The sequence below is a fragment of the Mycteria americana genome, chromosome 11 (assembly GCF_035582795.1).
Source record: "Mycteria americana isolate JAX WOST 10 ecotype Jacksonville Zoo and Gardens chromosome 11, USCA_MyAme_1.0, whole genome shotgun sequence".
NCBI lineage: Eukaryota > Metazoa > Chordata > Aves > Ciconiiformes > Ciconiidae > Mycteria > Mycteria americana.
Genome location: NC_134375.1, coordinates 6,778,213 through 6,804,148, shown reverse-complemented (window position 1 = coordinate 6,804,148; position 25,936 = coordinate 6,778,213). Strand labels below are relative to the sequence as shown.

Below are 25,936 nucleotides of genomic sequence, written 5' to 3'. Positions count from 1 at the left end.
GGCTAACTGGCCAAGATGAACTATGGCAGTAGTTTCTCCTGGCTTCCTATGGAAGAAAAAAAGGCTGCACTAGTGCAGAGGATTACTTCAAAGTTGGTGATTTCCAGGACAGACTCAAAAATGTAAATTTAAAGCTAAAATCTATGCTGAAGGCAGGGGAAGCAACAGCTGTTCTTTTAAGTCATGCACAAACCTGTTCCCCAGGTTAACTTATATAGACTTTCCTAATATGTTCTCACAGATCTCAGTGTTGTTAATGCCTTTATTTTTTTGGCCCTAAAAGAACTCTGTGAAGTCTTTGGCTTTTTAATCTCCCTTTTCTGATTGAAAGAGTGTCTCTCTTTCTGTGAGTTTCAGCTGAGTAGCTTAGCTCCTCAGCAGTTAGAGCAAGATTTAGGACTAGCACTGGAGAAAAACAAACTATAGAATGGCTGTAACAGGAGGGATGGGACTTGAGGGGTTTCCTGCATGAACAGGGGGAAAAAAAAAAAAATCTATCCCCCCCCCCTGCTTCTCTCAGACATCCAAGTAACTGGGATTTCAGAGCTAGGGATTAGCAAGCTGGACCAGCACATCTGTCGCGATGCTGTATCTGGCAGTGGTCGATACCAGTATCTGCAGAGAAAGAAAATGCCTTGATTCTGGAGAGATGTGCCTAGATAGAGGTTTGTGCTGGAGATCCAATGTACGGCCGTTTTACAGTGACTTTGATCCACTCTTCTTGCCCCTCTTGGGCATGGCTAAGTTTAGATGTGACAACTGCGGTTAGTTTCTCTTGGGCACTAGCACATATGGGTTGCAAAGGTTGCTGCCTTTTGGTAAAGTAATTTCTGGGTGCTGTCACAGCCTCTCCTCCAACAGATGAAACAGTGCTTGGCATGTGCCCTGGCACATCAGGAGCTTCTTGTGTTGTATGACAGAGAAGCCAAACCCCTTCCTCAGTATTAGGCTTGCCTTTACCTGTTTGTCTGTCATTGCTTCTCCCTAAAGCCACCTTTTCTTTCAGGATCAGTGGCTCCTTCTGGAGTTATTCTGGTGTTTTGCTTTCTGTCTGTGTATAGGGAGAGTTTCATGGACTTTGTGCAACATTTTCTCTTTCCTACTGCGGTGCCAGGCAGAAGAGCCCAGGACAAAAATGCCATAGCCTGCCTGCCCAGTAAGCTCTGGGCTGGCTTGGTAGCTTGGTTTTGGAAGGAGGGTACGTGGCAGTGATCTTCTAGAGCCATTGCCATGGAGTTAGGTTTCCAGCTTGGCTTCCTGGTGTTTTGTCATGTGCTGATTGGCAGCCAAGTGGACAAACAGGAGGGGAGGGGTGATTTGGTTAATATCAGATCAGGCTCTATGGAAAGTCCTGGATTCTGAGAATAGAAGTTTCTGGAAAGCACACAAATAAGTAAAACATTCCCAGGAAGCGTGCGAGAGCAGAGAGGAGGTTACCCAGGTTTTCATGTGTCTTTTGCTCTCCTTATCCTGTTTGCTAACCTGGGAAGTTAGAGCCTCTTGCCACCCTGGCTCGTACTCCTGGAACCTTGTCTTTCCCCAGAGCATGCGGGGCATGAAAAAAGGGTGCTTCTAGGGAACACAGTGTGAATTTGTGACCTCCACCCTTGCCTTTCGCATTCCTCCCCTCCACTTGTTTTTCTTAGCCTTGTACTTTTAATCACAGAAACATCAGATGGGTCATTCACTGTTGTTGGACTGTAGCACACGATTGCCTCAACTCTGGACTTCCGCACAGCTCTGTAGCCACTGTTGAGCAGTGAGAATCTCTGCTGTTTTCTCCTGACTGTCTTGGTGCTGAAAGCTGCCTGACCTTGCGCTGTCTGCTGGTTGGAGCTGTGCAGCTGTGGAGCTTGTGGTTTGGGTGCTGGCAGACACTGTCCTCACGCTTTCTTTGTGCAGCTGCAGTTCCAAGAAATACAGTGAACTAGAGACCTGGCTGCAGGGAGGGGGAGGTAATACCAAGAACCTGTCAGAACATGAGTGTGTGCTGGGGGGGCGGGTTGGGGAGCAGGAGTTGTGGGTGGAAGGGTGAGGCAGAGGCTCATGGGAAGCTGGAGGTGTTCGCAAAGTTTTGCATTTGTTTCGCTCAACAGAGAAGATGGGGGGGGGGGGGAACAACCCAAATAAAGGACAACGTGAACTTAGGGCGAATCTGGCAGTGAAGCAAGACTTCCTGGAATCACAAGGTGAGAGCAGGCTGTGAGTGACTTGGCTAAGAGACAAAAGCTTGAGAACCTCTGAGTGCTGGAAATTAAGTAGCACGAGAAGCAAATATTTGTGTCCCCTATATATGAACTGCAGATAACAGGTCTCTTCTAGTTCTTGCAAGCTCTTCCTTTGCTAGTCAGGACCAGATATCCTTCTCCCTCCCAAGGATGTCTTCCCTGTAGATTTTTAAATTCATTTCTGGTAAAGACGTAGAGGGTCTAGATACCTTCTCGCCACTCTGTTTTGTGCTTAGCAACAGCATGTAGGTCCCTGAACACCCATCACTTGATACCTGCATCACCTCCAGTCCAGTGTGATGTAAAAACCCTTCGAGGCTTTGCACCTAGCTTACTACCCTCATGAATGCACAGGTTTCAGAGGTGGCTGGTGCTCTTGACATCCTCTTGAATATTTATTTGCACAAAATCCTGTAAAATGGGGGAGAAGGGGAAGTTCATTGATTATTGCTGTGCAAGGGGAGTTTGCAACGTGCAGAGAGATTGGGATTTAGTCACACTACTAACTTTGCAGAGCTGTGAGCTGCCCCCATTCCTAAGCCTAGCCTATTGCCCTGACTGTTGTGCTGCCTGCCTGTAACATGACAAAAAGGCCCTGAGGCACACTGGCATTGCTGGTGTGCCCTGCAAAGGCGCATGGCAATCCTACAAGCTGCAGGGGAGAAGACAGCTGTGGGGCAGTTTTAGCCATACATAAGATTTCCTCCAAGGGACAGCAGTGGCTACTGAGCTCATCTTTCCGTGTGACTTCTAGCTCTTCCTCTCAGCTGCTTGAACATCTCTGTACACCCATCTATTGAATGAAATGTGCAATCTGCCACTGCATGCAGATGTCAACAGCTCCGAGTCATGGGGGACAGCCAGGCCATGGCCAGGACCCTCCTTCCCTTCTACCGTGATGCTATTGCTAGCAAAAGCAAAGAGAGGATTTTAGTTTCTCTCTGGTTTTGTCTGTTTGCCATTCAGTCCCTCCGCTCCTTCCAAAACTAGCTTTTGCTGGGGGAAGGAGCTTCTTGCACAGACTAGGGGAGAAAAGGTCTTCAAAATGTTCCATTTCTCCATTCTGACACAAATATCACACTTATACCCACGTATGTGTACACCAGGCTCCAGGTTAAAAGTAGTTCTGCCAAGTATCTGTAGCATTGGTTAGGAGGATTTTTAGTGTAGGCTGTTTTGTTACTAACAATAATTACGCATACTGTAAGCAATAATTTGAATTTAATAACTCCACAGTTGAGCATTTATCCTATCCAGTGGTTAGCATGCTGTGGGCAAATATGGAATGGGGTCACATTCCTAAGATACTTTTTTAATTTTCGATTTTACTTGTTCCTTAATACAGTGCTTTGGATTTTTTTTTATATTTACAGTTTTTTTATCTACAACAGTAAAAACAAAAAGACAATTCAAGAGCAGCCAAGCGCTGTGTATTTAGATGATGTGGGAATCTCGTTCTGATCTTTGTGACTTCTGCTTTTCTGCAGGAGGTCAGTTGTCCTCACACAACTGTAGACCTGACTGGAGTTTGGGGGACCCGTTTCCACAATCTACAGTGGTGTCATTGGAAAGGTGTGGATGAGGCTTCTGGAGCATTGGGTTCAATGCTCTGCTCTGCCATAGTCCTCCTTCATGAGTTTGGGATGGTCGCTGTTTTACAGTTGCTCATCTGGAAAATGGGAGTTGTGAGGATACATGTGTTAAAGGTATGGAAGTGCTCAGCATGTTGCAGGGACAAGGCACCTGAGCAAGCTAACTCATTTCCCTGTTTTTAGAGACTATAAAGACACGCTGATTGTCAAGTCTTTGTTTTATCCAAAATAGCATTTTTCTGTAGCGAAGGACACTTCTCTCTCTGATGTGTTGAATCCTGTAAATGGTGTGAGTGAAAGTAAGCCCTTTTGAACAGCCTGCCGTTTCAGTTTAGAGTGCCCGATGGTGGAGAATTTACCTAACATATTCCAAAGGTTAATTACCTAGGCTGCTAAAGTGTTTTTTCTTATTTCCCAGTGGAATTTTTTTAATTTCATGTCTCAGCCTTTAGAGCTGGTGATCAAATTGACAGTTAAGATGGCTTTTAGCAATGATGGCATTATATTAGCAGGCGTTTGTGCTCTGAATCTGTTCAGTCTGAGGAGACATGGGGTATCCTACACACTAAAGACCACAGCCTTTGGCCATCTGCTGTTGTCCCAGTTTCTCTGTGTCTGGGACTGGCATTTCTTTTTAGCACCTTCTGCCTCTTTGTTGCTCTTCCCCAGGTGTGGCTCTAGTCAGATGCTTGTACGGAGGTAGGGAATGTCTGTCTTGCAGGGTATTTTGTAGTGTTTGTATGACTACTCTAATGCATGGCCAGAAATACTTTGTCTCCCAAGACGAGATTTGAAAGTGATTCTGCTGTGTTCTGCGAAGTGCAGTAATTTATCAATTTCCAGTGGTGACATCTTGGAGATGATGGTGTGCTTGGAAAAGCACAGATTTTGGCTGGATCGCTTGCTGAAAGATGAAAAATACTGAGAAGAATCTGAAGAATACTGTTTCAAAACAATTTTGGATAACTGAATCATTCATGATTTCGGAAAAGGAAACCTAGTTGCAATCGCAGTGGGCTAACTGGACATACTCTGTATCGTGGTTGCTGGGTTTTTCCGATTCTTTCGCAGATGTTGGGGAAATGTGGCTTTCATGTGAAAGCTGTAAGTGAAGAAAAGGACCATGGTATCACAGCCAGTTAATGCAGAATTACAAAATGTCTTATTCCAGTGCATTCTGTTTTGTCTTTACTTCCTCCTTTTAATACATAGATAATTGCAAATGTAATTCAACATTGAATAATCTGTACTAGTATTTTTTTTCCTAATTTGCCACTTCTGTTTTGCTTGCTAATCGACTATATTTAATAAAATAATTTATTTTCATAGTTATTGAACTTTTTGATTGTAGTGAGATGCTAATGTCTGGAAAAGGATGTAGTTTCTTTAGGTTGTCACATTATTTTTAATATCTCTTAATTTTGAACTGTTGTGATAAACAGGTGTATTATGAGAGAACTAGCTTTTGCGTCAGTAAGAAGTATATGAAATAACCAAGATAATAAGGCAAGGGAGTCAGGAAGTAGGATATAAGGCCTAAATAATACCAACATCCCTTTTAATGTACATGGGTAAAAACTGAAATCAAGTCATATTTAAATAGGAGCTTTGGCAAGCACTCTAAAAATACTTTCACTGTGGAATGTGTAAAGTAGAAGTTCATTAAAAACTCCAAGCTTGAAATTACTAATGATAAACCTTAAGGAAGTTGTTAAATTCTGACAATAGTTCTACTGTATGGAAGTTACATTTGGACGTTAGAAATCAGTAACTTGTGCTACTCTGTCATCAGCCCTGGAGACAGATGGTTCTTCTGAGTTACTGTAGAGATTTCCTGGAAATGTTTGTAAGTGACCAGAAATGGCTGGTATTTAAAAGAGCAATTTAATGGCTGAGCAGAATTTTTTGGGTGGCTGCTCTTCTGTGGTCTTGGAATCATCAGTACCTGCTTCCCCAAACCAGCTGCGGTTACAATCTCTGGCTGTCTCCATTGCAGAAGTGTTTTCAGACTGATTCATCTGGAGCTGTTAGCTGAAAGGCAAAAGCCATTTTTGCACAAAAGTGGGTAGAGAAGGTGTTCATTTTTCCCTGTTGGTATCTGAGCACTGGTAGTCCTCTAATGGTTTCCCACAGTCCTGTTGTGAGCCTATAAGAATGTTTTCCTCCATAATTGTCTAGGAAAGGAATCCCAGAGCAGCAACAAGGAATATGATTTTGGAGGCTGTTAGCAAAACTCCTTTATGAGTGCAGTGCCCATAACGACACGGTAACCAGCATAGGGCATTGCAGTGTGGCTCCTTATACCTGGCTGAGGCTAGCTTAGGTATCAGTCACCAAACTTAACTTTGCAGTGAAGACACACCTCTGAGAGAGGCCTCTCAGAATAGTGCCTTCCAGCCTATGGGCTGCTTCTCGTTCCCTCTTGGGCTTTTGGGTATGAACACAACAGAGCTCATAGCTGAGGAGCACTGAAAGCTGTGGAAGGCAGAGGGCACAGTCTGGAGAAGCATGAAGGCTGTTGTCATTGAGTATCTGGTGAGTGAAGGCATGGGCATCTCTGGCTCTTTCCAGCTCAACAACTGGAGAAGATTTGAGAGAAAACAATGAAAACAGCTGAAGGTACTTGTTGCTAAAAAGCCCCTGAAGGCCCCAAAAGGCTGTGGCTGTGAAAAGGAGCCTAAAGGAAGTTGAGGAGCCAGTGGCTCCCAAAAGGCTATTGCTGGCAGAGGCAGGCTACTGGAAAAGCAGCAAAGCCTAATGCAGCCGAGTTGAAAATGGCAAAGGCTCAGAAAAGCTGATCTGCAGAAGAAGTAATGTTACTAGAGGAAATATGGAGTGTTTACACATTCAAATAAACCAAATCTTTCCTTTTTACTTATGCGTTCAGGCTCTTCCAGCAGGAGGAATCAACAAGCAAACGGTTCTAGTAAGATGGAGTGGTTCAAAGCTGCCTCGCTTTGCAAGGCCTGGACAATGTTGAAATATGCCTGTTTCTCCATCCCAGACTGGGAAGTAGTGCAAGCTTTACTTCTGTTCTCTAAGCACTGGGTGTGTGCTTGCATGCAGGAGCACGGTACCTTAATATGTTTAAAAGCAGTTCACGTCTTGTGGGAAACCTCAGAAAATACTGTCTGACAAAACAGCCCATGTCTCAGGTGCTCTGCTGCTGGGGATGTTTTGCTGAAGCTCATCTACCCTGATGCTTCGTTTTTATACCTGTTTGCATCCTCCCTCCCTACTTACTGCAGATACAAATTGGCCTAGCATGAAGGATGACCAACAGCAACAAATATCTTCATAAAAACTACAGCTTTGCACAAGGCATCTATTACACTGCACCACAGTTAGGGTGATATATCCAAGGAAGGGCTTATGCCCTTACGTACAAGCATACCCGGTTTAGGCTCCTGAAAAAGGCCATTGCTTTACTAAAGAGAAGCTGACCTGCCTGCCAAGACGTGTTGCTTTTAAATATTCCTGCTTATGCCAAGAACATGTGAGATTCCTTGTAAAAATGGAAGGCTGGTAATTTTCCTGGTAATGTCTTTAATTTTAACTGTTGGCAAAATCAAGCCAATTATTCTTTGTAAATTTTGTTAAGCTTTCTGGATTTACGGGAGAGATCCAAGAGCAGACCTCTCAAGTGAAATAACCTAGCCATCGTGGGAGCGCCTTGGGCAGTAAGGCCTTGTTTCTGTACTGTTGTGTCATGAAAGCACAAGGATTGCTGGGAGTTGTGAGCACTTGCTGAAGCTGCTGATGCACTCAAGGTGTTTACAAGGTTTCTGTCTTATAGTTTTCTCCAGTGAATAGCGAGAGAAGTTCATGCTACAGTCTGAGGGAGGCACATGTGTGCTTTCTCTTGTAGCTAGTCACTCATTTTCACAAACCTTAGAACAGTATATCTTTGAGACCTCTCCTGCTGTGTTGGATTTTATATGAAATTGCGAAGGGATTTAAAAAAGAGGAGATTGATGGGAGGGAGGAGGTGGCGATGGCAGAGACGCATATGGATCCAGGAGCGTGGATGAAAATCTTTTCCACGTGACTTTATACCAACAAAATGTAGTAGGAGTCCACAATCTGAAATCCATGCAGGGAGCTGCTCATTTGGATCATTCAGCAATTCATTGCCTTTGCTTTTCATCTGCAGGTTGGATTATTGGCTTAGGTGCTGTTAGGAGTTGTACCTCTGCCTCCAGATTACATACCACACTGAGTGTAGAAATCTTAAATTTTGAAGTTTACAAATTCTGAAAACTGGAATTTTGGAGTAAATAAAATGGTGTTGCAGAAAATAATGTGCTCCAGCTGTTTGGTTATTGTTTTTTCCCAACAGTGCTAGAAGATTTCAGAGGATCTGTGGGAAATTGTATCCTGAGGATTTGGTTACTAATCAAAGCACCCTGTGGGGGAGATGGAGCTGAAGTGACTTCTGGCATGTCAGTTCCATTGCTGCCATCTGTGTTTTAAAAATTAGCAACAAAACCACATTTCATTGGGCTACAGAGTCAAGAAATTTAAACTCCAGTTCTCAGACCACAAAGGTGTGAGTCAAAACAGCTTCCTTAGAAATTTTTTTTTGGTTGGTTGTGTTTGTTTTTTTTTTTGTTGTTGTTTTGTTAGGATCTCATCTCTTTAGTTGTGGAGGAAGAATCTCGGAAATGTGAGAAGAATTCAGGCCTCTGCTTCCCAGTTCCTGGCCCTCATCCTGTGATCCTGGAGATTGGCTGTGGCTCTGGAGCAATTGCTCTGAGTCTGTTGTGCAAACTGCCACAGGTGAGCTTTTTTCAGTGCTCATGGTACAATAGATGCCCGTGTTACAGGACAGTCCCACTCTACTAGTCTTCATTGAGACTTCACAGACAAACTTCTTTGCTTTGATGGGACTTCAGCAGCTGAGGTCTCTGACAGTCAGGCTCTGTAAGTTCATGCTAGGTAGAAGAGGGATATTTAGTAATTGCTCTCCCTGGGAGTAGTGGAGACATAGTTAGAATGGAAGAAGCAAATGTGCTCATTCTTCAGCTGTCACAGCTCACTATTAATCACCTTAGCTTGAAGCACTGGTGGGTGTTGCTTTAAGCTAATATCCTGGGCTGTGAACAAGAGGGACCAAGGCATGGGCACACACTCTATTAGTCGAATTTGTGGGGCAGTCATCTCTAAAAATTACCTTGCTGTGAGTAGAAAGATCTTGTCTCTAGGAGACTGAAGACTAAATGAGTACAGGGAAGGGATTACCACAGAAGTGTCAGTACTTGCGATCAATATGACAAGCATATGTCACACTGCCACAACTACCAAACCACTGTTTTTGAAGTCTTTTGTTCCCTAATAACAATGCACACCTTTTGAACAGAGTGAAAAGAGCAGGAAGGGGACTGAGATCTGGGTGACCAAAGCCCTTCTTGCCCCTGGTTATTGTGGCATGTAACATGCTTACTGAGATACCGTTGGTAAACAGCGAGATGAATCCAAGATCTCATCACATGTGGTTAAGGGAAAAATATTCCCCTTTCCTCAGAATTGCAGACCAGCAGGTCCTTCTCGTGAACGAGAATTGCTGTGGCCAGCCCCTCCTCTTGTAGAAGTATAAGACCTGGTGTGTAAGAATTAAAGTTGATGCCTGTGTTCCTCCTCCCAGTGACCTGATAAGGTTATTAGCTGAGCTTCATGACTTCAAAGTATAATTACCTTGATTTCCTGAGCTGTACTTCATGCTCTTTTCCTTGCCTGTTAAGTTAAAGAGCTGTGTCAGTCTGTCCCCATAACTGATAACAGTCCTTTCCCAGCTGACTAACACAAACTGCTGTGCCCAGAGAAATAAGGAGCCTTGACTGATTAGAGTTAGTGGTAGCCACACTGACAGCTAAGTGGAGTTTACACTCTGTGTGATCTCTTCAGTGTTTGAGGCAGAATTTGGCACTCGGGTATTGAGAAAACAACAGCAACTTTTCACTTGCACATTCAGCTGTGTCCTTCACCGTAAGGGTCAGCTTCGTGTGTGTGGGTGCTAGTCTCAGGCTGTGAAATTAATCCCCCTAGGAATGATGGTTGATCACACCATCATCTCCAAATGCAAAGTACTTTCTTTGAGCATGCTTTCTCTATGTAAATACTTAGCAACATCTGTGTTTAAAAAACATTAAGCAAAGCAAAAACAAGTCAGGCCTTTGCCTGTACTTTTCCCAAGATGGAATGGAAGGTCAAACAAATCTCTAACTGTGTAGTCCTATCTCTTAATGTTACTCTCAGATACTTGACGTGCAGTCAATACAGGCAGTGAATGTGGTGTAGGGACTGTAGTGGAGTAACTAGGCAAAAGTCTGCTTTGCAGACTAGTTGCAAAAGTCTGCAACTGGTCTGCATAACAGATGGAAAATGCCAGAACCTCTGTCCAAGTGGTTGATGTGAGGAGGGATTCTGTCCGCATTAGAGGGGGGAAGCCTAGGACATGAGCTTCCTTTAACCTGTGTCTACCCCAGACTAGCCAGAGTGTTGAGTCTCACACTACTAGGAACTATGAACATATCAGGTGATGTGAGTCAGTGTGACCCCATTGTTGTCAGCTGAGTTGGTTCAGTCAGAAGCCTGTCTATTTTGGTAGGCTGCTGGCAGTGTTGCAGAGTGCCTTCCGTCACGTTACCAGCCTTACTAGAAGTGACTCATGATCCCATCGGTGCCCTGAGATGCTTTCTTCATGAACTATTCCTTTTAGGAGCCAAGAGTGAACAGTGAATTGTCAATTCTTATCTTGCATGCTTGCTTCTTGTTTTTTCTGTCCCAGAGCCGGGTGATAGCTGTGGATAAAGAGAAGGCTGCTGTGGATCTCACCAGGGAGAATGCACATAGGTACAAGCCCACATATTACCCATTTTTTCTAAACTGTTGTTTGAGAAAGACCAAGACTCCTCAATATTTGGGCATGTTGTTCATGTTTATTGCCACTGGAAACCAGGGAATGTTTCCCTGGTTTTCCTAGGTTGAACTCCTAAAGCATGTAAGAATTCAGAAAAAAAATTCTTATGTTTACCAGTGTATTTTTTTTCCTTTGACTTGTGAATGCGCTTTGCAAAGACTGCAGCCTAAATAAAACAATAGTGCTTAAATGCTGTCTGTCTTTCAAGGGGTTTCAAAGGGTTTCATGGTAACTACTCTTATCCCTTTCTGTGAACTTGGGAAACTGAAGGCAGCAGGTAGTAAGAATGTATGTGTCACTGAGGAGGTTAAGGACAAGTATAGCCTGAACCTTTCTCTCTCTGGCTTCCTATGGCATTATTGCTGTGCTTGTTTCTGTCATTGCTCCTCTAGATACAAGCTTGCACACTCAAATAGCACCTTCACTCTGATGTGCTAGTGTGGTATCCCTCAGCATCCTCCTTGCAGTCTTGGGTTTGGCGAGAATGGTGCTGCTGGGTCCTGTGCTGTTTGCACGACACCTGCGCTGTGGCTGGATGTCCAGAGCTGCTGAATCATAGAACAGTTTGGCTTGGAAGGGACCTTTAAAGGTCTTCTAGTCCAACCCCCCCGCAATGAGTCAAGCATCTTGTGCCTGAAGTCAGCACAGCTCTGTATCAGGTTGACCTCGTACTTCCTTGTAGCACCACTTCCTCAGCTGGTTCTTCCTAACCCAGATTATTCTGGACTGTCACTAACATAGCAAGCACCAGAGCTAGAGTCTCAGTATGCTTTTGAGTGCAGGATCCCAGTCTCTGTAGATGCTATAAAAGGTACAGAGCTCTAGTATGTATTCCTATCCTTAGAAGCTGCTGGGCCCTAGGCATTAAGTAGAGCAGTCTCAGAAAGGAATCCTACTGCTACCTCTTATGGAGTCTAGTACAGTTGTGAGTCTTAAGTGGTGCTCATTAACTGACATTGCTGTCCACAGGGCCCACATACCCTTTTTTTCCCAAGCTGCTGTCAGCATTGGGGCTACAGAGATAGGCTACTTCTGTTTCTGGCTGTGCTGGGCTGCATCTCTTCACTTCTGGCAGCTCAGTCCCAGCTCTTACGTGAGTCTGAAGTGATGTGTAGGAACAAGCCCTTCCCAAACTTGTCACCTCACTATTACCCTTTGCCTCCTAGTCCAGGTATAGGGAGTGGGGAGCAGAGATTTCCTTCTGATGTGTCAGTGTCAAACCAAGTTCTGTTGCAATTTTTCATAGGTATAATAAAAGCAGGCCAGATCTTTGCTTCCTTGGTAGATTATTGCACTGGCATCTGGAAAAAATAGTCTTGTTATTAACTGCTTGTTGGCTTAAGAGTGGCCGAGGGAGTGTAAATTGCAGTGCCGGAGAACCTCATATTTCTCCATGGATGTTTTCATTGTGTCCTTGCGATCTTGTCCATGGCACGGTGCCCTGTAGCTCTTGGGAGACAAACCAGTAGGATAAGCTGTGTTACTGCTTGACTGAAGCCAGCTTGGTTCCTGCCTTCTTTTCAGAGCTCTCTTATCACAGCTGTGTTCTCTAGATGCTTCAGTGAGTCTTGCTCTCACTAAATCAATCCCAGTGCCAGATGGCCCATCTGGGCACATTGCAGACAGATGCAGGAATCCCTCCCTTTCTTAATGCCTGTGTATGCTGACGGGACAGTACTGTAGGCCCTCAGCAAAGGCAAGTAGGACTTGGGTATAAGGCCTTTATCGCAGCATGCTCTATGAACCCCATTGGGTAGCCCTGAGGTGTTACACTGAAGAGCTGGGAGGAAAGCTCTGCCACTGTGGTGGGTCTCTTGTGGGAGGAGAGAACAAGCTGGCAAGAGCTGGGCAGTTTTGTTTTCTCTAGACATGGACTGCATTGAGGACAGGAGTTAGGGGACAGTGCAGACTCTCTGCCACAATGTGCTGTTTGTTGCTGGTCAGGGAATGGCATCTCCTGTGGGAGGCTTGGAGTCTTTCTCCACCAGCAGATCTTGTCCAGCCCTGTCTTTCTGGCTTTGCGAAGTGCTGCTTCTGACATTGCTCAAATGTGTTCACAAAAGCCAGAGGCAAACCTGCTGAGAAGAGAGAGGTATTTTGGTGGGTGGGCCATGTAGCCAAGGAATTAGAGGTTCTGTTCCTTCCTTGCTGTCTCACGCTCTCTGTTTCTGTGACCTCTCCTGTAGTATCAGGCTGTCGCCAAGCACCAAGGCTACTTTCAGACTGGCCTCTCTTTCCTCTCCCAGGAGCATCAAGGGAACTTTGCTCAGGATTCCTAAGGTTTAAGGGGAGTGCTGTCTCAACTAGTTTCCCCTGGCAGCAAGCATATTCTGTAGCAAGCTGGGAGCAAGGGACAGATCATGCCAGGTTGTGACAGACTGGAGCACCATGCAGTGGCAGTCTGTCAGTCTCAAGGCTGTCCTACCTTGGTTTAGTGCAGTGAGTCAGATCAGAATCTTGGCCAAGATTTCTCCCTGAGAAATACCAATGTGTTTATAGACCTGTTTCTTAAAAATAGCAAGCCAGCATGCTTACTTGCTCACTTGTCACAGGTAAAGGAGAGGTGTTTGTGTCTTCTAGTGCCTTCAGGGGTTCCACTGGTGTGAGCACCCTGGGGATGTCTGGCTGCAGATGAAAGGCACTGACCATAATGTGTTTCTGAATTAATGTGCACAGAGGTGTCAGAGGCAAGAAGGATCACGAGTTAGAAACTAGCATCTGAGAGATCCTAGTGTGTATTTTAAATACGTTCTACTGTACAGTCTGTGCATGAGCTGTCCCTAAAGGAGTCCCTTTTCATAGCTCTGTGTCTGGCACAGGGGTTCTGCTGCACTGTATGTGCTGGCCTCCTGGCAGTGTGCACTAACATCTCGTCACCTTAACATTGGCATGTGAGATGAGATCCAAAGATGCCTAGAAAATGCACTCAGATGCCAGAATACTGTTAAGATCTAGATTATCAAGGAGGCTTGAGAAAGAATGGTAAGCGTGAGCATGTTCACTCCACTTACAATAGCAGGTTTACATATTTGAAGCAGGTGATTTTGTTGTGGGTTTTTTTGGTTTGGTTTGGTTTTGTTTTCAGGGATGGTGAGCTTACCTGGGGGAGGCCTTGGAGATGTGGTTAATTTGCAGCAGGGTGGGGGAATACTGCTGTATGTATGGCAAGAGGTGATACATACAGGTTTTGAGTGCGCAGGAGCCACACCCTGGAATCACCATGGGTGCACAGTGTGCTCTTTGCTTTCAATTTTGTTCCTTGGGCAAAGAGCAGATCCTAAACTTCCCTTGTGGCTTGAGAGGAATCCAGCTGCAGTCAGTGGGGTAGGATATACGTGTATCAGATAAGAGATGTGATATTTAATGATCTGTTTATAGAATGTGCTGTTCATGAATCCACACAAACATGCCTCCTAATCTTTCTTCTTTCTCTTCTTGCATCTGGAATTTTACAGGCTGCAACTCCAGGAGAGGATCCACGTCCTCCACCATGATGTTTCATACAGTAAGTGTTTTCACTGTTATAATCCCCTTTGTCTTTCTCCCTTTTTACTTTGATGGGGGGAGGCAGGTGTGAGAGACAGCCAAGGGACCCACTTGGGATGCAGGTGTCAGGAGCGTGTTGAAGTTAATAGAGAAAAAGGTCAGTAAGAAGTGAGTCAGTGGAGCTTTTCCCTTCAGAGATTTCCAGGCCAGCTGATCAGCTGAGAGAAGTCCCTGACTACATCAGAAGGTGAATTGTTCCTGGTTTTAGGTGTCTAAAGGTTGTGTCTGAGCTGGTAGTCCAGGTGCTCTCTAGTGTTACTGGGGAGAGGCAAATATATACAGAGTGTAATTCATTCCATGCTGACATGGATGCTTTAGATAAACATGTATGTGCCTGTCTCTTCATTGATGTTAGAGGGAGCCCAGATATTTAGCTTAGATTAAATGTTCAGCCTTATTCACCTGAAATTAGGTCAGCTGAACCAGGGAAGGATACCTGTTGTCTTCCCCAGACCCAGCTGAAACCAGTTAAAACTGCCATTTGGTGAGGCTTATCCAGTTAGGTATACGTGCTCAGCTGTTTCTTAGCCAGGAGCTGTGGAACCAGGAGCTCCAGCATTGTAGATTCATTAGTGCACCTTTCTGACATCTTGGTTTTGACACTGTGCTGCCTGTATGTCTGCACAGTCTTCTGTCTGCCGATCTGAGTTTGTGCTGCCCATAGTCCAAACAGCAGTACGCCAGCCAGCTCCAGTCCAAAAGCCGTGTAGCTGTGTTGGCATTGCACCTGCATGGGTAAGCCCTGTGCCAGAGGCTGGCCTGAGGACACACTCACATGGTTACGTGATGTCTGATTCAGGGCTGGTATGTGTCAGTCCAGACAGTAGCATGAGCGTAGCGAGCTGAACCTTGTCTGCAGAAGACCAAACCATTAGATGGTTGATACTGCTGTGAGTGGCTCTTTTGCTTGTTAGAGGTCCTTCTGCAGCTCTGATAAGAGGAAGGATATGCATCCTGACAGCTAGTCTAAGCTCCCACTTCAGTCTTTGTGGACTTTCTCAAGTTCGGATTGTTGCTTTAGGTCCAGATGGGCACAGAGCTCCAGAGGTCCTGTGCTTTGTAACATGGTCCGCTAAGCAGGGCTGTTGATATGAAAAAATGGTACTTTGCTTAGCTTTGTATCACTCTTGCGTTCAAGGTGGGAGAGTGAGCAGGCCAGGCTATCCCAAAAAGAAATAGGATAAAATCTTATTAGAGAAAAGCAGAGCCAAACACACCTGGGCATGTCTCTGGAGAGACAGTTTCCTGGATATGATTTGGACACTGAGCTTATAGGGAAGATTGCTATGGTTGAGAGCTGGTTGTGATTCTTTTTCTTTTCTAGGTTCTGCCAAGCAGCTGCTACTCTGGGGCCCCATAGACTTCATAGTCAGTAACCCCCCATATGTCTTCCATGAAGACATGGCTTCCTTGGACGCGGAAATCCTCCGGTAATCAGATAAGTAGATTTTTCTTCTCCTGTTCCTTGAAGCAAGGTTTTCTGTCTGCTGCCTTACACTACAAACAATTGCACACAAAACATGCAAATGTAGTATACGTGTACATAGTGTAGGTGTGTTTATATGGTATATAATAATACAGTGTTACAGACTGCTTACAGGTCTGAAACAATATCAAAGTATTTTAAATATTTATAAAAATGGAAAAATTCCACACTTTGAAATTAACAAGTTTCCAATCCAAAACTGTTTCAGAACATTTTTCCTGTTAGACTTTTTTTTATAATTGGTGTGAGTTTATGAAAGAAAGTACAAGTAATCTGTGCAGCTTTTTGTGATGCAAAAAAAACTTGGGAGGAAATGCTGCGACCCATTTTCATCCCAATACTTGTTTTAAGCAGACAAACCCACACAAACAGGAATAAGCTCTTTTGGGATGTGGTACTACTTTGTGCACGCTGGTTCTTCCTCAGAACTGATTGTCACATGCGTCAGGACAAAGTCCTGCACCCACCTCTGTACAAGATGTGCACCAGAGCAGATTGTGAAAGCTGAGCTTTCTACACCATAATTCGCTCTGCTAGGTTAGAAGGCAGTCCAACCTGGTTGTTGGTATAGTTGAAATAAAGGAAGTCATCCTTGCTCTACAACCCACTGTCTCCCTGTCCAGCTAGCACAGAGAGAACAAATCCACGTGTTGGAACTGTGTGACCCTGGCTGCAGTTGGCTCATAATTTTCAGGAAGAGTTCAGGGGAAGTTTTCTGCTTGTGCTCAACGTGGAGTTTCTCAGTCTAGTGGTAGCTGCCTTTTTACTCTCTGTATTTTACATAGCATGCTGTCACCTGCTATAGGAGTGCTGGAGTTCAGGTGTGTCAGGTGCACCATTCTCCATGGAGTGTGGGGCAATGCATTGTCAAGGGCATGGCTCATGCCACATGAATTGCTGTTAATGTCTTCTTACTGCCACACTCCAGCTATGAGGACCTTGATGCACTGGATGGGGGAGATGATGGGATGAGAGTCATCAAAACAATTCTGGCTCTGGCTCCTTCTCTTCTGAAGGATTCTGGGTAAGCACTGTCCTCTGTTTTGTCCATTCATTTCTATAACTTCTGTTTTCTTTTCATACAGGAAGGTACAGAGGGAAAACAGTTGCAAAAATGTCCCGTCCCGTCCCCCCATCTAATAATAGCAGCTTAAAAAATGTCATGTGCATAAGCAAAATTAGCTTGAAATTGGTTAATAAAGGGATATGAGCCTTCCTTGACCAGTGGTGGTGTTTCATAGTCATTAGTGAAGTGAGACTCTTTAAAGGTCAAAGCAGCAACAAAAAGAACATGAGAGAGAGCAGCAGAGAAAGAGAGAGTGCAACAAAAAAAGGAAGCTTTCTAAGCAGAATAACTGATTGAAGGAGAAGCAATTTAGAACTCCGTGAGAATGGATGTAGATCTTTACTTCCCTCCCACCCTTTAATTAGCGGAAACTTGTTTATCGTGCCAGGATACAATGCTGAATATCCCAGGAGAAAGATGATCAGCCAGGGATAGTTTCTTAAATGTTAAATTTCTCCATGGTTAATGCTCAGGACTGACTGTTCCTATTCTCTGTCATGTGGGATCCATTTTGTGCTTAAAGATCAACATGCTGATACCCAAAAGTCTGTTGTGCCAGGGCATTCACATATCTGGTGTAAAATTCCTGACATTTTACCAGCGTAAGAGAGGTCATTGAAAATCTGCTGTTTTCAGAAGAGGAACAGGAATATTGACAGGCCTACTGCATGCGGAAGAATTCATTCCTCATGCTTTGCATGGCCACAAGAGCAGAAGATGCTCCTCAGAACTTCCCAGCGACAGAGATTGGTCCCGTGGGGTTGTTTGTTAGGATTATTTATTTTTCTTCCCTTTTTGCTTGTTTTATAAGGTGGAGCCCCCATTGAGGACTGGAAGTTTTTTAAGGTCAGGAATGAGATCCACACCCAGCTTGTAGTTAGTTTGGTGAATTTATAGGGAGTATTCAGCATGGGATGTTTTAGGAATTCTCAGGAGAGCGTATGGTTGGGGCTTGGCCTCTGTTCTTTGCCTGTTAAACTTGTATCTTGCTGCACTGTCACAGGCTGTAACCAGTTCCATCGTCTCCTTGTGCCTGTAAGCTAGGGTGGTTCTCCCTTGCTGTGGGAGCGGAGACTCAGAAATGGGCCAGTGTCATAAAGCCTGGCTGCAGCAGAGATGGAAATAGCCCTGCAGTGTCCAGGCCTAGTCCTGGTACGCTAACTGAGGTTGTCTGATTAGTTCCCTTATTGCTGCTGCACTCTCCTTTGTACAGTCCTCTGTGTAGGTCTGAATGCTGATGGTGTTTTCATAACTGATTTATGGAGACATTTACTGTGGGAAAATGTGTGTACTAAGTTGTACTTTATGACTCTCGCTCCTGGGACTTAATGTCACCCTGCTTATACAAAGAGGAACTTCATGCTGCCAGTCCAGCACTCGGTGTTCATGCATTTGCATGATAAAACTTCATTCTGGCCTTAAATCTTTGGGGGCTTCAGAAAGACAGAGCTGGCGGTATCTCTGCACGGCGTCAAAAGGGATCCTTACATCTTGATACAAGAGTTTAACTGCTCACACAGAGGAGTACCATGAGAATTCCCCCTAAGATCAACACTTTCTCCCCCTGAAAGAGGCAGTTGGGATCTGCATCTTAAATGGACAGCTATGATCTGTTTTAGGGTTATTGGATTGCAGTGTGTTTGCTGACCTTCTCATTTCCTGCACTGATAGGAGTTATCCAGAAAGACAGACCTTAATTTTTATCAATGTAGCAACCTAAATGTGTGCATTGCCCTGCTTTCTACTCCCTTTTAGGAGTGTGTTTCTGGAAGTTGATCCCAGACACCCAAATATGGTGGAGAACTGGCTACAGGCACACCCCAACTTAGTACTCATCCTTTGTGCCATTCACAAGGACTTCTGTGGCAAGTAAGTCAGATTTTTTTGCTTCAGATTTTTGCTTCAGGTATAGGTCTGTGTCCTTTGTAGATTATGTCTCTGTACCCTGATGTATTGAATGAACTCAGCCAGAGAAAGTCCACAGCTGAAGCCAATCTTTAACAAAATAGGGACTCCTTTCAAGTATCTCAACCTTCTCATATCCTGAGATAGCCTGGCAAGTGTTTCTGAGTCAGAAATTCTGATGCAGATAAGCATTTCTGATGGGGTGACTAGCTCTGGTGAGATTATTGCCATTGGAAAATTGCTGCTTTTATAGGATGGAGGTAGAGGCATGTTCTCCCTAGCAAGTCTTAAAGCTCTGATCATTCTTTTTCCCACAGGCCTAGGTTTCTGCACATCCAAAAACAAAGCAGATGACAACTGTACCGGAAATAACTCTTCTTGCAGCATGCTTTTTGCGGGTGAGCCCTGCTGAACAGCTTGTTGAAAACTCTGCGTGGCAAAAGGAATCTCTACTTCATTCCCCAGTGCACTGAACTCTCCATGCAGTGGCAGACCCCCTCATTTCCTGATACAGACTTCATCCAGAGATGCAGAAGTTCAGCAGAGCATGTAGAAGTGTTTCACCTTCCTCAGGGAACTGCATGCAACTTTTTAGTTTGCTCTGCAAAAGTGACTCGTTAATCTCAGGATCCAATATGGAAGAGTTCACAGCTCCAGATATTTCATTAAAAATACAACTTCTCAACATGTCAGATCACGCATTTGACCTAGAAAGAATTTCACTTTTTTTTTTTTTTTTTTTTTTGCCTTGAGATAAATTTATATAGAATGTGACCAGATCGGATTATAGGTCCAAACTCTGGCTTGTATCGTCACATGGATTTGCTGGTATAATGGGACATGACTAATGTGCACATTTCAAATTCAGTTCTATTCCAGGATCCTGATGCTCTGGAGTAGATCTCCAACAGCAAAGCAGCCTTCATTTCCCAGTCCTGCTGAGTGACATGTCATTGAAGGATCAGTGCATATGTTACACCATCTGAATCTACAACACCTGACACTTGGTGGATGCTGCCAGAAACAATCAAAACATTATAATAAAGATAGCACTTCAGATCAGTGTCCTTACAAGAATTGCTGTGCAATTACATTTTCAAATATGCTAGCAGACCTGAATAAACATCTGGCACCCGCACATTGCTTCTCATAGTAATAGAAATGCCTAACTTCCATGTAAGGCATTTAAATGCAAGACTTTACAAAGAAGGCCAGAATCGCTACTCCAGTTTCGCAGATGGAGAAGTTGAAAAACAGGAGGTGAAATGACTTGTACAAAAATTGATAACAGGCTAAGTTTGGAGTAGGATCCAGTCTCTTGACAGCCGTGGGAATAGCTGAGGCCTGTCTGTTTGGGAAGGATGACTCAGAGTAGGGCTGCCTGAAACAACACTGAGAGAAGCCCCTGAAATGGACAGTCAACATCATGACATTATAAATAATGGAAGGATTAAATTCAAGCTGCTTCTTATTGCTGGTGTTGTTTCTGGTGTTGCAAGTTCCCTTCCTGACCATAGCTAGCCAGGGAAGGAAGGAAAGAAAGCAAACCAAAGGATCTGGTCTACCAGTCTGAATGGAAGCACTTGCTGGGCCAGTGGAGGTGAGCACTCAGTAGAGGGTGGAAGTGTCCAGACAGTGACAGGTCAGGTGCTATCGGTCTCTCCGTCCAGGCTGAACTGGGAGCACATAGCCAGAAACATTAGGTGGGAGCTGCATCAGCAAACTGCATCTGTTTGGAAGGCTGCAGCAGATTCAGAGGGCTTTACGTGAGCCCTAATACATCTAGTCCCTTTCCCCTTTACCTCTTCCACACTCATGCTCCCTGCTTTTTCATTTGCTTTTTAACTCTTGAACATTGGCCCTGCTTTTCCAGAGATACCTGATCTCTCTCATGTACCAGCGTTTGGGTCTCCAGTCGGATCCTCTCCCCACCCTCTGGGCTTTTACAGCTCTGTTCACAGACTAGCCCTTCACCCCGTTGTACCACTCAGCCCTGCATTTATCCTCCCCACCGCTCTGTGCACCTCAGTAGTTTGCCATGTCCCATACACTCTGTCTGAAGTTATGAGCTTTCTCTGGACGGCAGTACCTGCCCTGCTTAAACACAGTAGAGGAAATGTAGGGAAGGAGAGAATTAAAAAAGTTCAGTTAAAGTGCACTTGATCCTAGGTTTGGAAATAAAGTTCCAGCACAGCTGATTTCTGGTAGTTTTGCCTGCTAGAGCCATGAGTACAAATTGTAGTCAAAGAGGTGGGGTGTTTTTGTTTTTTGTTTGTTTGTTTGTTTGTTTTAATAGTAGTTTAGAGGTTTTTTTAAAGTTCAGTTTGTCAGACATTTCTTTAAATTTACTTTTTAAACAGAGTTCACAGATTTCATCTGGGTGTTGGCAGTGTTTACGTATGAAATAGAGCAACATGCGCAGCTTGCTTCTGCATGATACTTCAAAAGCTGGATAGTTTACTGGCTTATGAGAGTGTTAAAAGGCATCGTATTGCATTCTTCAAGGGGTAGGCTGATTCCCTGCAGCAGGCTACATGTCCCTCTGAGAGCACTGGTGGCTGGGCTGCAGAAAGCAGTGTGCCTTTTCTCAGAAGCATCAATCAATCACTTGACAGAGCTCTGAGCAGGACACTTTCTCTGTGAGACAGACTCTTGGTCTAATCCAGTATGACAAGTGTTAAATTCCTATATTTATAGCTAAAGCAATAATAAAAATGCTTGCATTTCTGTGGGTTTGCACTGCGTAGTGGTTATATGTCTTGGAAAATCACATGGTGCTGCTGACCTTCTTACAAAGGCAAGAATGGAGAAAGATTGTTCTTCCTCCCAAGAGGCTGGATTTATTTGTCAGACTCGCATCTGAGGGAATGTGCTGGTGTAGTACAGTGTGTTCTTCAGTGCTTTACGCATATTGGCCCAGGGTCATTTTGGTACAGAGGCACTGCAAAGCTTTTTGGAGGTGGTGGTTTTAAGGAACCACAGGCACTCCCAGCGCCCTTTCTAAAGCACTGGACCCTGTCTGTGTTGTCTTTGTTGCCTGTGAGCGGGAGGCTCGGCTGACGCCAGCAATATACTGTGCACGTGAGCTCTCTGCAGAGACATATCTGCTCCCTGCAGCCACAGAAGTGGCATTTTACGTAATCCAGTATCTGACATACAGTTAATTTTCTGGGACTTACTGTGTCTTTGGAACTGTATCGAAACGGTGATTTGTTTCCTGAAGTGATGCTTTCAGAAAGGGGCTTTGTTTTCCTCCAGGACTCTGAAGAGTGTTGGGGGGGGGGGGTGTGTGCTCATGTCTGTGTTTTGGAGAGTTACCAGGTGCGAAGTATCTACTAGGATCATGCTGGCCTTTCCTGAGGAGGAGTTGGTGGAAGCTTGGTCTTTGGCAGAGCCCTGCAGATGGTGCTGTGGTCCCAGCTGAGCTGTGGCTGTGCTGGAGAACAGTCCTGCCACAGGCTTCCCACGGTGTGGGGAGCATGGCAAGGTGCAGTCCCCCAGTGAGAGGACTCGGGTTGGCAGAGGGCTTCAGTGTAGATGCAGCTGCAGAGTGGGGCTTTAAACTCTATTCTTGTGCCAGTAAAACAGAGCTTCGGTGTGGGGCTCATGTGGGGAAGCTGGGAGGGGACCTCATGGCTGTGATACAGGACTGGGGTTGTACCTCATACTATTAATGGGAGGCCTGAAGCCTGCATTAATCCATGCTTTTGGACACTGGAGGACAGAGTGCCATTCTTGTTCTGGTGTAATTTCAATGTAAGCACCCTGAATTGCAAGTACCACCTGTGTTTTCAGTCTTCCACCCAAGGTGTGGGATGAAAAGGACTTTCTCAGGGACCTTAGTCTAAGAAATGTGCTTATCCTCACAGTGCTGTCAGCTGAGCCTGTGCTCTTGTAGGGATGAGACTCCTTTCCAGGTGAGGACCTGACAGACACAGAGTGACTCTGCTAGGGTGACACAGGATTGCTCTGGGGACCCAGGTGACTGAATGTGCACGGATTACTGGCCAGCACTCAGTTCCTTGATGCAGGGCCATAGATCAAAATGGGTTGGAAGACAGTTTGACAGTCATCTAGCCTAATTTCCCTGTCCAAGTAAGAATCAACTTGGCTTACATCATTCCTGACAAATGTTTGCTCAACCTGACCTAAAAAGCCTCCAATGCTGATAAGGACTTTTTGCGTGCAATCTGTTCTGGTGCTTTGTTGTTCTTCCCACTAGAAAGTTATCCTTTGTACCTAGTCTTCCTTGCTGCCATTAAAGCTGAGTACTTCTCCTGTCCTGAGGTGGAGAACAGCTGACTCTCTCCTTCAAGCGGCTTCCGTGTGGTAGTCTGTTCCTGTGTTTCCTCACAGGTTTCATTTCTGAGGAAAGTACACCAACATTGTGTTGTTTCTGTAAGCTGCTTGCACATCCTTCCCTCCCTGCTTGAGAGATGCAAAGGAGGACCAGGTGTGCTTCAGATGAGTTGCAGGTGATACTTGTGCCTGTGGTGATTGGAATAACAGAGCTGCTACAGCTCATCCTATTACAGGGGAGGAGTCATTTCCCAAGCAGTGAAGACCAAGCCAAAACTTGCATTAACAATTTCTTTGTCTGGGCAAGTTTTCAAAAGCTGTATTTAAGTTTTAATAAACTACTATTTCTACTCCGGGTTGCATCCAGGGGGACAAATACCCAGTGAGAGAAGGCTTCTCTCACAGTCAAGAAGATGATGAGATACCAAGAGAGACTTTATCCAGTTTCCAGCCTATTTCCTCTTCCATAGGTGTTTTGATATGCTTTAAGTGTTGGAAGTTTCAGGTGTTCCTCCCTGTGGAGGGTCATGTCACAGTCCTTCTCGGTTTCTTTTGCCTGGCAGCTGCTTGCAAATCTCAGCATGGTCCATCCAATCCCTGGTGAATGCAGGAGGCTATTTACATGCTACCACCCTGCAGTCCTGGGATCTTGGCCAAAGCATGCTCTGCGTTCAGCTGTTGCAACTGGGCCAGGTATCAGAAGTTACTGTAGCCTCAAGGATATTCTAAAATGTGGCCTAGTTGCAGAATCAGACCTGTACCCAGCTTTCTCCTGCTTTGCAGTTGCCTCTTCAGTTGTGCCAGACGGGCTTGGGCTGATGTGCCCAGGGTTCGGAGTCTGCATCTGAACTGTTCCCAACATTTGTCCTCCGGCCCGCGGTAGTCTTCTGTAAATGTGTCTGCAAGCAGGAGGTGGTATCTTGTGGGTACTGACCTATATGACCTCTCTGGCCCTGGACTCTTTGGTCTCGCCTGTCACTGCCACAATGGGTCTGGCAGAATGGCCTTCTGAGGGTAGAATAAAAGTACAAGTGGTTTGCTAAATTGCCTGTGCACGTTACTTGGGGTTTTTGATCCCCTCCAGAGAAGGTACCTACGGGTTATGTTACCCCTAGGTAGAATGGAGCAGACCAAGGAACATGCTAGTAGTAAGAGGCGTGATCATGCTAACCTATGTGTGCTGTGCTGAACTGAATACCATGATGGTTTTACTTCTGGGCTGGATCCTGGGATCGGGCCTTTGGGGAATATGGTGTGTGCAGATGCACTGGAGTTTTTGCAAAATCAGCTGTTTTCAAGGGATATGCTCTTGAGCAAACTGCTTTAGATTTCTTTCTCTCATGCCTGAGGAAAGAAATTCACATGCCCATGGATTTTACTGTGGGGACGGAGTGGGTAGGGATGACAAAGGAGGGGAAACCTGTTTGCAGCAGTTCCTGCCCACAAGCAAGGCCTGAGTAATTCCAGCTGTGCCCAAAACCAGGTGTGACTTGCACTGTCTTCTCCATCTGCTATTGCTAGGTCAGAGGCAAATAAGCTGTCATTTCACTTTGCTCCCTTTGGGAAGTTTAACGCTGCATTTGCTGGAAACTTGCCAGTGGTTCCATCCTGTACTGGGATTCACCAAATCTGGAGTCAGATCCCTGCTGTGTGACAAACTGCAGGCCTGACCTTGGGCGTATTATTGCTTACTCTGTTCCCTGCTGTTATGGTTGGAATAATATCCCTTTGCTGTCTTACAGACCACTGTAAGAGTACCTTATATAGAGGATGTGGGGTACTCAAGTTACTTCAGAAAGGACTGTGACTGTCCTATGGCAACCTCCTCTTCAATTACATCCAGAAAGAGCGAAGAATGAGCCAACTTTTATGAAATCCATCTCATCTGCTTCTTGGTGACAGGGCACACCACCCTGCTGCAGCATGATAAATCAGATTTGCTTTGCTGATTTCCAGTGCTGCCAGTGCAAAACCAAAAGATGTGGAGTAAGCCAGAGTACCGGGACTAGTTTTTCTGCAGCAAGTGCATCCCTGAGCATGATGAGAGCATGACGCACAAACCAGCCTGCTGCAGAGTGCTGAGAAAGTGCATCCTGTTCACAAAAGCAACTGGTGCTTTTATAATGCATGAGCATCAAATATGTTGCTATTGCAGACAGGTGGAGAGAAGTGCTGCCACATGTTGTGGTCTCCATGGTTTGCCTCATTTATGTGGTTGATGTCAGAACTGTAGCTTTGTTTAAGTGGCAGCTTCTAGCTCTAAAGATCTGCTTCATCTTCTCCCTTCACCAGCAAGCCTGAACGGTCACTCTTCTGTGTCTTGCATGCTCATCCTAGCATTTTGGGCAGAGTGGGCATCAACGTGTCATTTCAGTTGCAGCTGCCGCATCAGTGTTATGATGATAACCATGGCTATGTGAGCAAGGTTACTACAGGATAGAAGGCCTTAGAACAACTGCATGTGAACAAACTGCTGCCTGGGGGAGGAAGGGGCCTTGTCCCCACCAAATATTTGCTCTGGGTTCAGCTTGCTTCAAAGGGCTACGTAAGTAGTCTCAGGCTTCATCGTTTCTTTTGTGACAGCCAGGATGTTCTGAGATCATCCTGTCCATGTCAGGGAGCATCAGGAGACATTGCAGGGATTCTCAGCTCCCCGGCTGGAATTTGTGGCATGGCAAAGAAGAGTTTGCCATCTAAATATCCAGGGCCACCAGATGTGGCGAGAAACTGAGGCACAGCAAAGGAAGAACCACAGCAGAGTCACAGGAAGAGCTCGAATGCTCTTAATGGCAGTTCTGGCAACCTAGCTCTAGCTGTACTTGTTTCTCCCTTTACTGGTTCTTTAAATAATATAGCTGTCCCAGCTGTCACTTGGGAGGATGATAGTGCCTCGAG

The 25,936-nt window shown here is 45.1% G+C and overlaps 2 protein-coding genes across 10 annotated transcripts in view; both read left to right on the top strand.

Annotated features, from left to right (window-relative positions):
* HEMK1 (HemK methyltransferase 1, mitochondrial release factors N(5)-glutamine) overlaps nt 1-21,469 on the top strand; it is a 33,525-nt gene extending 12,056 nt beyond the window's left edge. For 4 of the 5 annotated variants that reach the window (XM_075514063.1, XM_075514064.1, XM_075514065.1 and 1 more), the window contains 7 exons: nt 8,447-8,599; nt 10,608-10,672; nt 14,195-14,244; nt 15,610-15,715; nt 16,700-16,795; nt 18,593-18,706; nt 19,060-21,469. In XM_075514063.1, coding sequence (XP_075370178.1) covers nt 8,447-8,599; nt 10,608-10,672; nt 14,195-14,244; nt 15,610-15,715; nt 16,700-16,795; nt 18,593-18,706; nt 19,060-19,096 — 621 coding nt within the window. In that variant the 3' untranslated portion in view covers nt 19,097-21,469. The remainder of the gene's footprint in view (nt 1-8,446; nt 8,600-10,607; nt 10,673-14,194; nt 14,245-15,609; nt 15,716-16,699; nt 16,796-18,592; nt 18,707-19,059) is intronic. The other variant, XM_075514066.1, reaches the window with a different exon arrangement.
* Nucleotides 20,232-25,936, top strand: part of MAPKAPK3 (MAPK activated protein kinase 3) — a 135,156-nt gene continuing 129,451 nt past the window's right edge. For 2 of the 5 annotated variants that reach the window (XM_075514058.1, XM_075514057.1), the window contains exon 1: nt 20,232-20,342. The gene's annotated coding sequence lies outside the window, so the exon portion shown is untranslated. Of the gene's footprint in view, nt 20,343-23,482; nt 23,514-25,936 lie in introns of those variants that run through there. The other 3 variants (XM_075514059.1, XM_075514055.1, XM_075514056.1) reach the window with 3 other exon arrangements.